The sequence below is a fragment of the Podarcis melisellensis genome (assembly GCF_964234715.1).
Source record: "Podarcis melisellensis genome assembly, chromosome: 13".
Taxonomy (NCBI): Eukaryota; Metazoa; Chordata; class Lepidosauria; order Squamata; family Lacertidae; genus Podarcis; species Podarcis melisellensis.
In genome coordinates, this window is record NC_138545.1 from 35,898,829 (window position 1) to 35,911,826 (window position 12,998).

A 12,998-nucleotide genomic window follows, 5' to 3' on the forward strand; every position below is an offset into this window, starting at 1 on the left:
AAAGCACATAGCTTTCCCCAAAGAATCATGGGAACTGTAGTTGACTGCTACAGTTCCCAGCACCCTTAGCACCCTACAGTTCCCAATATTCCTCGTTTGCTTTAAATGCATGGCTGTTTGCCTTCTTGCTCCTTGAGCTTGTCAAGAAGCGAGCTACTGGCCCCCCCACGAGAAACACAAACAATTCTCGCACATTATATAAGCCTTTAGTGAAGGTAAAGGGACCCCTGACCATTAGGTCCAGTCGAGGCCAACTCTGGGGTTGCGGCGCTCATCTTGCTTTATTGGCCGAGGGAGCCGGCGTACAGCTTCTGGGTCATATGGCCAGCATGACTAAGCCGCTTCTGGTGAACCAGAGCAATGCATGGAAACGTCGTTTACCTTCCTGCCGGAGTGGTAACTATTTATCTACTTGCACTATGTGCTTTCGAATTGCTAGGTTGGCAGAAGCAGGGACCGAACAACGGGAGCTCACCCCATCGCAGGGATTCGAACCGCCGACCTTTTGATCAGCAAGTCCTAGGCTCTGTGGTTTAACCCACAGTGCCACCCGCGTCCCTATATATGCCTTTACTGTAGGCATAATATACCCTTATTAAAAGTAGACGCATTCCAGGTTTCCCAAAGTTAAACGGCACATAAAAATGGGAAGGTGACTTTATAAAAACACACTTAAGTATTCATGCTTAGAAAATTATGCTATGGAAATGTAGGGCCGCCTGGAGTTTCCCATACCTATTATACCTATAATATTCTTATTTTGTGTGTGTATCATTTTCCATCTAATTAGCTGTTTAAGCGCACGCACAACAATGCACAAGTGGTTGGAAAATAAGCAGGTACTTGATGGTCTGATGTGGTCAGAGCTGCCAAAATCTCTGCATTACCGTATTTTTCGTGTATACCACGCCCCTGTGTATAAGATGCCCCTATTTTTGGGGACTCCAAATTAAGAAAATGGGGGGAGATTGCCCAGAATTACTGAGATTTTTTTTTTTGGGGGGGGGAGGATTGCCCATAGTTGTGGAGATGTTTTTTGGGGGTGGGGGTGGCCCAGAATTGTTCAGGGTGGATTGCCAAAAGTTGCTTACCCTCCAGCTATCGTCTGTCCCCGTGCCGGCAGAAGCCACCAATCAACCGCCCTATTTCCGCAGCGACAGCCAATCAACACCAGCCCTTGCCGAAGCCACCAATAACCTGAGGCTGACAATCTTCAGCTCGTGGCAGCAACCAATCACACGCCCCCCCACACTATTATCCACGTATAAGATGACCCCCAATTTTTATCATACAGTGGTACCTGTGGTTACGTACTTAATTCGTTCCAGAGGTCCGTTCTTAAGCTGAAACTGTTCTTAACCTGAAGCACCACTTTAGCTAATGGGGCTTCCTGCTGCCACCTCACAATTTCTGTTCTCATCCTGAAGCAAAGTTCTTAACCCGAGGTACTATTTCTTGGTTAGCGGAGTCTGTAACCTGAAGCGTTTGTAACCTGAAGCGTCTGTAACCCGAGGTACCACTGTACTTTTTAAATTAAAAAAAACCCCTCGTCCAATACAGTGGTATCTTTGGTTGCAAACGGGATCCGTTCCGGAGGCCCATTCGCAACATGAATAGAATGCGACCCGCAGTGGCGCAAATGCGTGGGTCGTGATTCGCCACCTCTGCACATGCGTGCGATGTCATTTTGCGCGTCTGCACATGCGCAAGCGGCGATACCCGGAAGTAACCCTTTCCGGTACCTCCAGGTTGCTGCGGGACGCAGCCTGAAGAAACGTATAATGAAGCAAATGTAACATGAGGTATGACTGGACATGGAAAAGTACGGCAACTCCATTAGATAAGGATTCCTCCACCATCCCTAGCAAGGACAGACAAACCAACTGCCTAAATATTAGATCCATTCAAGCATTTTATTTCAGACACATCACTTTGGTCTCATCCCTCCTCCAAGATCCTCAGGGTGGCTTTTATGGAGCTGTTTCTATTTTATCTTTGCAAGAGAAGAATCTCGGGATTGTGACCATGAGGGTGGGGCAGGGCCTCCCCGCTCCAAACCCTACGAAAACAGATTAAAAATAGCCCCGCTATTAAAAGAAGAAGCTCTTACAGATTCGGGCAAGTCTCCAAGGGGAGGGAAAGGGATCTCATCGCTTACCTTTCTTTTCAGCTGCTGTATTTCAGCCTCGGTCACGGCATGCTTGATCTGGAGCTGCCAAAAGAGAAGAACAGAGAGTTCAGGGCGGGGAAACCTTTTCCAGGCTGAGGGCCGCAGTCCCAGCTGCGCAGCCTTCCGGGGGCCACTGTGGTGGGCGAGGCCAGAGGTGAAAGCAGAACACGGAAGCAAATGTAAATCCAGCCTCTGTTCCTTATATCCCATTCCCTTTATCCAATAGCTGCCGCTTTATCAATTCCCGCCCATACATTTATTGTATACCTCTAAAGAACAAAAGAACATTTATTGTATGACTCTAAAGAAAAAAAGGCACGGGACGCGGGTGGCGCTGTGGGTAAAAGCCTCAGTGCCTAGGGCTTGCCGATCGAAAGGTCGGCGGTTCGAATCCCCGCGGCGGGGTGAGCTCCCGTCTTTCGGTCCCAGCTCCTGCCCACCTAGCAGTTCGAAAGCATCCTTAAGTGCAAGTAGATAAATAGGTACCGCTTTATAGCGGGAAGGTAAACGGCGTTTCCGTGTGCTGCGCTGGTGCTGGCTCGCCAGATGCAGCTTTGTCACGCTGGCCACGTGACCCGGAAGTGTCTCCAGACAGCGCTGGCCCCTGGCCTCTTGAGTGAGATGGGCACACAATCCCAGAGTCTGTCAAGACTGGCCCGCACGGGCAGGGGTACCTTTACCTTTACCTTTTAAAGAACAAAAGAGGTTACACCCACCCCCACTGCCTGTCTATTTTAAATCATTACTTAGTATTTTTATATTAATTTCCCTTTCTTATCATCTTGCACGTGTAACTTTTCTCCCCCCCCCCCCAATATTTTTTATTTGATTTTACAAACATGAATTTATAACCATACCAAATGCACATCCATCTAATGAGATTTCTGTGAATCTCAAGACTTCCTCTCTGGCAAGGATTCTTTCTTCTTTCCATTTCTGGGCTGCACGTGTAACTTTGCAAATAATAATAATAATAAAAATCCTACTCTCCATCCTAGAGAGATCCCTATTTTCTACCCTTACTTTGGTTTTGTCCAATTCCTATTTCCCAACAACTATCGCTTTATCAATACAAAAACCAAAAGAAATTACAAACTCCCCTGCCTATCTATTTCAGATCATTTATTATTATTTCTCTCTTATTTTTCCCTTCTTTTCTCCTTGCATATGCAGCTGTCTGTATCCTCTTTCCTCATTCATTAGTTGAGATCATCTTCTGAGGCCCTCCTTCATGTGCCTCCTTCCTTGAGAGGTCCGGAGGGTGGCAACACAAGAATGGGGCCTTCTCTGCAGTGGCTCCCCACCTATGGAATGCTCTCCCCAGGGAAGTTCGCCTGGCACCTTCATTATACACCTTTAGGCGCCAGGCAAAAACGTTCCTTTTTAACCAGGCCTTTGGTTGACCTGATCAATATCCTATATCTTTTAAAAATACAGCTCTTTTGGGGTGCATGAGACCTCCGGGTATAGGGTTGTTGTTGTTGTTTAGTCATGTCCGACTCTTTGTGACCCCATGGACCAGAGCACGCCAGGCACTCCTGTCTTCCACTGCCTCCCACTGTTTGTTCAAACTCATGCTGGTAGCTTCGAGAACACAATCCAACCATCTCGTCCTCTGTCGTCCCCTTCTCCTTGTGCCCTCAATCTTTCCCAACATCAGGGTCTTTTCCAGGGAGCCTTCTCTTCTCATGAGGTGGCCAAAGTATTGGAGCCTCAGCTTCACGATCTGTCCTTCCAGTGAGCACTCAGGGCTGATTTCCTTCAGAATGGAGAGGTTTGATCTTCTTGCAGTCCATGGGACTCTCAAGAGTCTCCTCCAGCACCATAATTCAAAAGCATCAATTCTTCGGCGATCAGCCTTCTTTATGGTCCAGCTCTCACTTCCATACATCACTACTGGGAAAACCATAGCTTTAACTATACGGATCTTTGTTGGCAAGGTGATGTCTCTGCTTTTTAAGATGCTGTCTAGGGCGGTACATAAACTCAATAAATATAAAAATAAATAAATAAATAAATAAATAATGGGTGGGTAAGTGAGTGAAAAAGGACATGTTAAGACCTGAGCTGGGGGGTTGTGAGTAGGTATGTGCACATTACCAGGTTTTTTTTGGGGGGTGGCTAAAGAGCCATACCCGGACCTTTGCCATCTTTATTATCTGCTATTATTTCCCTACACCCCTAAACCCTTTGATTTGGCTCCACCAACTTTCTCCATCTTCTTGTCCTGTGCTCTCTAGTTACAGCTCCAAGAATTTTCTTTATTTCTTTTGTCCCTCCACTTCCCCTGGGAAAACCCACTCTTTACCGCTGAATCGGAACGAACGTCCGCACAACCCCCTGCTGACTTTGTCATGATTCAGCGGCTTTTCCCGGGGGGGGGGGAATCAGGGCGAAAGAAAAGCCTCTTGGACCCACACCTAGAATGGGGCAAGGGAAAAAGAGTGTTAACGAGCCAAAAACTGGCAGCGGCACTCCAGGATTTCAAGCTTACCGGGAGATGCTGGGAACTGAAACCCAGGTCCTTTTGCTTGCAAGGCAGATAGTCTGCTAGTGAGCTATGGCCCTTCTATGTCTGTCTGTCTGTCTGTCTGTCTGTCTGTCTGTCTGTCTGTCTGTCTCTTGAAATCCAGCACAGCGTGTCAGCAAGCCACCACTGGGGCTGGCTTGATTCTAGGTGCCTAAATGGAAGCTTGCTGGCACACATTCCAGGGTCAACTAGAGGCCACTACCCACATTATGGGAAGAAGCAGAGACATTAAAATTTAGCGCCTCCCAGGCTGCCTTTCTCTTGTCTTTAATTGCCACTTACACACTGCAAAAGACGGCAAGGAAGAGTTAGAGCTGCCCGCGGCTGTTCATTACACTTGGCCCCATATATTTATGGGGGGTGGGTTGAGGGAGGAAAGGGGTAACTTCCTCACATGGCGCTGGGCAGAAGCAGACGTACGGAAAACACAAGAAGGTACCAACACTGGAAGAATGGCAGATGAAGATGATGGATTTTTCGGAGCTAGCCAACCTGACTGGAAGAGTCCATGACCAGGAGGAGGAGGAGTACCAGGAAGAATGGATGAAATTAAACGACTATTTAGTTAACTATGTTAAGTTAAATTAATTGGAAAAAGCTTGCAAATACCGGATAGGCTTAGGCTTCAAATATATAATGTGATGAGCTAATATGTTTAATACTGAATTGGGAAGAAAGAAAGATGTTAAGTGACCAGGTTAATTTTATCAGAATGTTGATTTGGAAAACCGTTAAAATGATATACAGTGGTACCTCGGGTTAAGTACTTAATTAGTTCCAGAGGTCTGTACTTAACCTGAAACTGTTCTTAACCTGAAGCACCACTTTAGCTAATGGGGCCTCCTGCTGCTGCTGTGCTGCCGGAGCACAATTTCTGTTCTCATCCTGAAGCAAAGTTCTTAACCTGAAGCACTATTTCTGGGTTAGCGGAGTCTGTAACCTGAAGCATATGTAACCCGAGGTACCATTGTACGCTGAAATCCAACCAGGGGGATACGAGGAAGTCACTTAACAATGTTAATTGGATTAGTTTTAATAAGGTTATGATTTATGTGTGTTTGTTTATTTGTTTGTGTGTTTGTTTGTTTATTTGTTTGTGTGCCGCATAAGGCAGCCCCCAGCGAGGCGCCTGAAAGGGATTCCTCCCCCTGGCAAAGATGTGGAGGGGGCTGCCGTTTTAGGAGACTTGTATCACACATGCAGCAGCCGTGTGGCATCGCGGTTTCTGTGCAGCTGAGCTAAAAGCGGAGGGGAGCAGCTCCCATCAAGCGTGATGCTCTATACTTAGAGACAAGAACAGAGGGCTGCGTCAGCCACTAGAGGTCAGCCGAGATGTGCAGCCATGGGCCAGGGATATGAAAAGCATAGAGGCACCGATTTCTCACAAACCGCACATAAAACACAAGGAGCCTCGTGGCAGCTTGGCCGTCGCCACTTCCTTCCTTTCCACGCTCACCGGCCTTGTTTCCTTCCCACCTCACCACCTGAAGGTTTAACTGATTCCCCCTTGCTGGGCTGTGCAGCTCGACAAAACCCATTCTCTTCTTTCCCTGTTTTTCAATGCAACATTTCTATGGTTCTGTGATTTCAAGGGGTGCCAGAACTGCCATAAGTAGAAGCCCAACGGTGTTCCTCCTTCAGACACACATTCCAAGCATGACTTCTCTCAAAGATCTGTAGTTTACTCCTTCATAGTGCTACAATTCCCAGCACCCTTAACAAACTGTGGTTCCCAGAATTCTTTGCGGAGAAGTCATGCGCTTTACATGTGTGAGGTGTATGTCATTTGCAGGCGCATCCCTTAAAAAAACCACCATAAAAGAGAGATATGTTTACCAAGACTGGGAAGATACTATGGCCATGTCATGGCATAACCTTGCTCCCAGATTAGACCATTCCCATGGAGAAAATCCCACCCACTCCAAAGGTTAATATCTTTGGCCAAATCTCTTTGCCCCATCACAAAAATCTCCAGTGCTGCTTTGCTCCCACTTCCTGCAACCTATGAAAATAAACTGAATTCATGCGACAAACTCTTATCTCTCAAGCCACTGTGACTGCTATGTGGTCACTAAAGCAAACTGCATTTTTAAAGTCGGTTTTTAATTGTTTAATCTAGTCAGTTTTTAATTGTTTAATCAGGTTTTAACTGTTTAATCTAGCCAGTTAACTGGCTGAAGACTGTACCCTACTCCTTATATCTGCTTCCTGGATCCTCTTTGTTCTCTAACCTGAGCTAGGAAGTGGGATCAGCTGGCAGTTGTGGCCTGCCATTGTCTTACCTAGTTTTTGCCAATTGTGTCTCATTCCTTACGAAGTCTGATTTTTTCTGGTCTCCCACCCCTCTTGCTTCTGGAGAATGTTTATTTTTAAACCCAGACTCGGCATTCGTGCAGCTGCGGGCAATGTTAAATTTGCATGCGTTTAAAATATATTAGCAGATTCAACTGCCTTTCCCCAACACCACTCCCTTCTGAGAAGCGAAGTGCGCATATGCACAACCCATGTGCTCAAGTGCTTCTGTAGCCACCTCCGCAACTCAGCAAACATCACCCTTCCCTATTTGTTTGAGTCAAAGAGCAAAGGTTTTCAGTTCCCTAAGCTGCAGGTAAAGGTAAAGGGACCCCTGACCATTAGGTCCAGTCGTGGCCGACTCTGGGGTTGCGGCGCTCATCTCGCTTTATTGGCTGAGGGAGCCGGCGTACAGCTTCTGGGTCATGTGGCCAGCATGACTCAGCCGCTTCTGGCAAACCAGAGCAGCGCACGGAAACGCCATTTACCTTCCCGCCGGAGTGGTACCTATTTATCTACTTGCACCTTGACATGCTTTCGAACTGCTACGTGGGCAGGAGCTGGGACCGAGCAACGGGAGCTCACCCCGTCGTGGGGGTTCGAACCGTCGACCTTCTGATCAGCAAGTCCTAGGCTCTGTGGTTTAACCCACAGCACCACCCGTGTCCCTTAAGCTGCAGGTAGCTGGGGCCATTTCTGTGGTGTGTTTAGAAAGAAGGAAAGGTTCCACGGATGTGTTCATTAGTCATGTGACACTTCCATCAGCCACGGAAGTCACTGTATCCCTTTTAGGTCCCCAGTGAGAAACATGTGGCCTTCTAGAGTTTGTTGGACTTCACTCCCCATCATCACAGTCCTGCTGGCTGGGAGCCCAACAACACTGAAAAGCTTACGGGTTCCTTATCCTTGCCTTTTAGGCCTTTCCTTACCTCCTTAAATTTATGCACCAGCTTTTCAGGGTCCATCTCAACTGGAGACAGCATGTCTTCATTTTCAGCCAGCTCAAAGACCTCAATGGCCATCTCGCTGCTGGGGAACATGGGACTCATCTCCTCATCTTCGTCTGTGGCGTATTCACCCGTCTGCAAATTGCAAAACAGGCAAGCTTTATGGTTTGGCTTTTAAAGTTAACATCAATGCTGGACAGAACCACGTGTGTGTTCAGATAGCGCCCTGAGACCCAGCAAGAGGGGAAAACAGCAAAAGGTCTTGTGGAACCTTAAAACCAAGGTAATCATTATGGCATAAGCTTTTGTATTCGCTTTCTAGTTGGTTATAAATCCCACATCAGCAATGCCGTCAAGCCTTGCCACTTCTGATGCCAGATTTGTGATTACAGTGGTACCTCGGGTTACATACGCTTCAGGTTACATACGCTTCAGGTTACAGACTCCGCTAACCCAGAAACAGTACCTCAGGATAGGAACTTTGCTTCAGGATGAGAACAGAAATCGGGCTCCGGCAGCACGGTGGCAGCAGGAGTCCCCATTAGCTAAAGTGTTGCTTCAGGTTAAGAACAGTTTCAGGTTAAGAATGGACCTCCGGAACGAATTAAGTATTTAACCTGAGGTACCACTGTATTCTTCTTTGATTGGATTACAGTGGTACCTCTGGATACGAACGGGATCCGTTCCGGAGCCCCGTTTGCATCCAGAAGCAAACATAATTAGTGACGCCACGTCTGTGAACGTGCGTGTCGCTTTTTGCCACTTCTGCGCATGCGCGTGACGTCATTTTGAGCGTCTGCGCATGTGCGAGCGGCGAAACCCGGAAGTAACACACCCGTTACTTCCGGGTTGCCACGGAGCGCAACTCGAACACGCTCAACATGAAGCATATTCAACCCGAGGTATGACTGTACAGTCTATGAAAACTTGTGCCACAATGCAATAGTTGAGTCTTTAAGGCACCACAAATACTCTTTGCTGTTTTTGCTGCAAAACAGACTTTACACAGCTACGCGCCTGGAAACTTAACAAAGAGAGAGAGATATGTAAAAGTGAGTCATGCTTTCAGTTTTCACATGGCTCGAGTAATACCGAAAGGGATGCGTGGAGGAAATGTACGAGCTAATTCCACACCAGGGGACTTGCACATGTTCCCAAAGCCACTCTCTTTTCAAATGTTACCATGTAAAAACAGCAAGTGGAGCTTGCTTGTACTTCCTCTCTCCCAGCATCGAGAGAATGTCTGAAACCATACACATAAACGCAGCAGGCTTAAAACATTAGGAGTAGCCAGAGGAGGAGACACCAAGGGCCCTTCTATGATCTCCAGCACAAATATTCCTTTGGTATTCAATGTCTTGATACAAGAAAGAAGGCTGATTGTTCCCCTGCCTCCAACCGTGGCCAGCCAGGGACCTCCATGAAACTTCCAACAGGCTGGTTCAGTGGAGAAAGCCATTCTCTATATTGTTTGTACCTAGCAGGTATCCTGCTGTTGGGAATGGAGGTTCCATTCTTAGCTCTCATGGTCAATAGCCAATGACAGACCTGCCTTCTGTTAGCAGGTACAGTGGTACCTGGGGTTAAGAACCTAATTCATTCTGAAGGTCCGTTCTTAACCTGAAACTGTTCTTAACCTGAGGTACCACTTTAGCTAACGGGGCCTCCTGCTGCCACCACGCGATTTCTGTTCTTAACCCGAGGTACTATTTCTGGGTTAGCAGAGTCTGTAACCTGAAGCTTCTGTAACCTGAGGTACCACTGTATTGTCAAAAGCAGAATGCACTTTGGTTTGCTTACCCTGAGACAGTTAACCTCATGCTGACCTAGGCCTTACAGCAAACAATCTGAACTGTAATGTGCTACAGAATTTTGCGATGACTGGCAGCAGGGCTGTCTTACCCATAGGCACTAGGGGTGAGGGGCACCCGGACGCCGGGCTCTCAGGGATGCCAGGCCGAGAGTCTGGGGCCTGAGAGTTGAATCCGGGGAAGAGCTCACCTGTCGGTTGGAGTGCCGCGGCGGGCTCTTCTGCGGTGGGCGGCTCTGCGCCGCGAATTCGGGGGCAACCAAGCCAGCGAGATGTTGAGGCAGTTGGCCAGCCCTCCTGTGCACCTGGGACTGGGCAAACTGGGGGTGTGTATTAGGTGGTTCTTTGCACCCCAGCGCCACGTATGCTTAAGACAGCCCTGACTGGCAGAGATGGTTGCGAAGCCTGTAGCACCCATTCAGCTAGTACATTGGCCTCCGCTGGAGACAAGCGTAATTTTCTGCTATCACTTTAAAAGAAACCAAAGCTTATCCATTTAAGGATGGCACACGGGAATCTGAATTATTATTTTTTTCTTCCAAAGACTGGTTTCGGACATGGGTAGCAAGCATGACAAGAGGCCTGCGAATATGAGTGGAAGAAGGGACAAAGGGAACTTTGGGCAGTCAGCTTACAAAAAAATTGGGGAGCGGGAGAGACAGAGAGAGGGTGGGAAAGAGGGAAGTGGCTGGAAGAATAGGACAGGGATGGAAGGCTGTTCTTCCGGGCACAAAGAGCAACAGGGCAGAGGGATGGGAAGGGAGAGACATGGAGGAGGCATGGAAGGGGAGATGAAGGAGGAGACAGCAGACAACTTTAAAGAAGGACTAGGAACTTAAGGCTCCAATTGTGTGCGAAAAGATAGGCAAGGCTTGATGCTATCGATTTGTTCTGTTTCTTTATTCGGGGCCCCTCCTGACTGGCATTTTGTGGGTTTTTATTTCTCATTTCAGAACATGTCCTTGACGCAATAATAGTGCGTTAATGGCGGGTTTATGCTGGACCATTCACGCACCACCCTGCTTTTTTAGCTGCTCCCCCAGTGCAGCCACATTGCTGCTGTCTGAAGAGGCTACAGAGCGACAGAAGCCGGGACCAGACCAAAAAGCCCCCTCAGAACACCTGTGGTATGAAAAGTGACAGGAAATGCAGCGATCGGAAAGGAAGCTTCATGACTGTGCCAAAACCTTTGCCAGACACAGAGCGGTATTGAAAGCGGGACTGTGCAGGGCCGCCCCAATAACAGCACAACAAATTGCTGTGAATGCACAATGAAAAGAATTTGTCCAGAGTAGGCCTCGGTTTCAGCCAAAAACGTAGCCATCACAAAGAGTCAGCAAGGGAACCACAACTTCCTCTGGCTCTCCTTTATGTTCAGAGTGTTGACAAGAGGAACGAGGAGGGGAATCGGGGCGCTGTGTCCTTTTCCTCCTCTCCCCAACAGGCTGAGAGAAACCTGTCCCACTTACTTCTTCATCCTCCTCCGTGTACTGGGTATACCTCTGCTCCATCATTTCCCGCTGCCATCGTTCCTGCTCCAGCGTCTGTTGAATGAGTTGAGCCACCTCGCTCTGCTCACCCGGCTTCTCTCTCCCAATCAGGAACCTAAGGAAAACGAAAGAGGTGGGAGAGAGGGGGATAAGAGTATGGATCTCAAAGAAGTGGGTCAACACACCAGGAGTTATGCGGCCAGGCTATATATATATATACACATATAGGCACTGGGCTCAGAAAGATCCCAGTACAATCAGTTTCTGAGCCGTGATACAATTGGAACGGATTTGCTTATTTTGTGCAATCAATTCTTCTACGGTCATGCAATGAGGACAAGGAAGTACGCCGAGGACTGAAGTCCTCTCATCCCATTAAGTGGAAGCCCTACCCTGCCACCATTTTTGAGGGCTATAATACATAGCTGTCAACGTTTCCCTTTTTTTTAAGGGAAATTCCTAATTCTGAATAGGATTCCTCGCAAGAAAAGGGAAAAGTTGACAGCTATGCTATAATAGCTGCGCTGTGGGGGAATCTGTGATGAGATATTTTGGCGTTTTTAAACTTAAAAACAGTTGCCAGAGCTCCCTGATTTTGATCGGGAGAGTGTTGCTGTTGAGGGAAGGGAGGTTAAACTCTTCCTCATTTCCCCTCATCTAACTCTCTCACCACCTAAGTTCCAACGGGGGGGGGGGGGGGATATAGATATTGTATTGTGTCTGTTTTTCTCCCACAGCAGGACTTATGGCACCTTTGGGTGTGTGGGATTTTGGTTGAGGAAATTATGCCAGAGGGTTAAAAACCCCTCCAACCAGAGCCACTGATTCACTAACAATTGGGAGTCCCACTGCCACAGTCCTCTAGACCAGGGGTCAGCAAACTTTTCCAGCAGGGGGCCGGTCCACTGTCCCTCACATCTTGTGGGGGGCTGGACTATATTTGGAAGAAAAGAAATGAACAAATTCCTATGCCCCACAAATAACCCAGAGGGCACATTCTACTCATGTAAAAACACACTGATTCCTGGACCGTCTGTGGGCCGGATTTAGAAGGCGGTTGGGCCAGATCTGGCCCCCAGGCCTTAGTTTGCCTACCCATGCTCTAGACCAGCGGTTCTCAACCTGTGGGTCCCCAGATGTTGTTGGACTACAACTCCCATCATCCCTGAGCTCTGGCCTTGCTAACTAGGGGAGATGGGAGTTGTAGTTCAACAACATCTGGGGACCCACAGGCTGAGAAAGGCTGCTCTAGACAGATCTTCTGTTTGGGGTTTTTTTTAAAATTAAGATCAGTATATAAATAAACGAATCTTTCTTATTTTATCTATTGGGTCCCCAATATTTGACAAGTTGCTACCCATTGCTTTTTTGGCTTGGGGGAGGAGAGAGTTGTTGCAATCAACTAACCAAGGAGGGCGTGGGTATATGTCCCATGGATACAGAACCAGAAAGCCATACAGATTTCAGTCTTAGCCTGAGGCCCGCCACAGCCCATGTCTGCAAGCGATGCTCAACGACAAGGCTCAGAAACTGGTTGTGATGGGGAAAGTATAATGACGAGTGCCCCTGAGCATGCACAGAGTGCATTTCTTTCCCAAGTGGACAGCTACTACATCCAGTTAAAGGTAAAGGTAAAGGGACCCCTGACCATTAGGTCCAGTCGCGGATGACTCTGGGGTTGCGGCGCTCATCTCGCTTTATTGGCCGAGGAAGCCGGCGTACAGCCTCCGGGTCTTGTGGTCAGCATGACTAAGCCGCT

General features: G+C 47.9%; 1 protein-coding gene across 3 annotated transcripts in view; it reads right to left on the reverse strand.

The window, feature by feature from the left end:
- PPP1R9B (protein phosphatase 1 regulatory subunit 9B) overlaps positions 1-12,998 on the reverse strand; it is an 82,692-nt gene that overhangs the window by 12,686 nt on the left and 57,008 nt on the right. For all 3 annotated transcript variants that reach the window (XM_081883947.1, XM_081883946.1, XM_081883945.1), the window contains 3 exons: positions 11,219-11,354; positions 7,922-8,074; positions 2,159-2,212 (listed from right to left, as the gene is read on the reverse strand). In XM_081883947.1, coding sequence (XP_081740073.1) covers positions 2,159-2,212; positions 7,922-8,074; positions 11,219-11,354 — 343 coding nt within the window. The remainder of the gene's footprint in view (positions 1-2,158; positions 2,213-7,921; positions 8,075-11,218; positions 11,355-12,998) is intronic.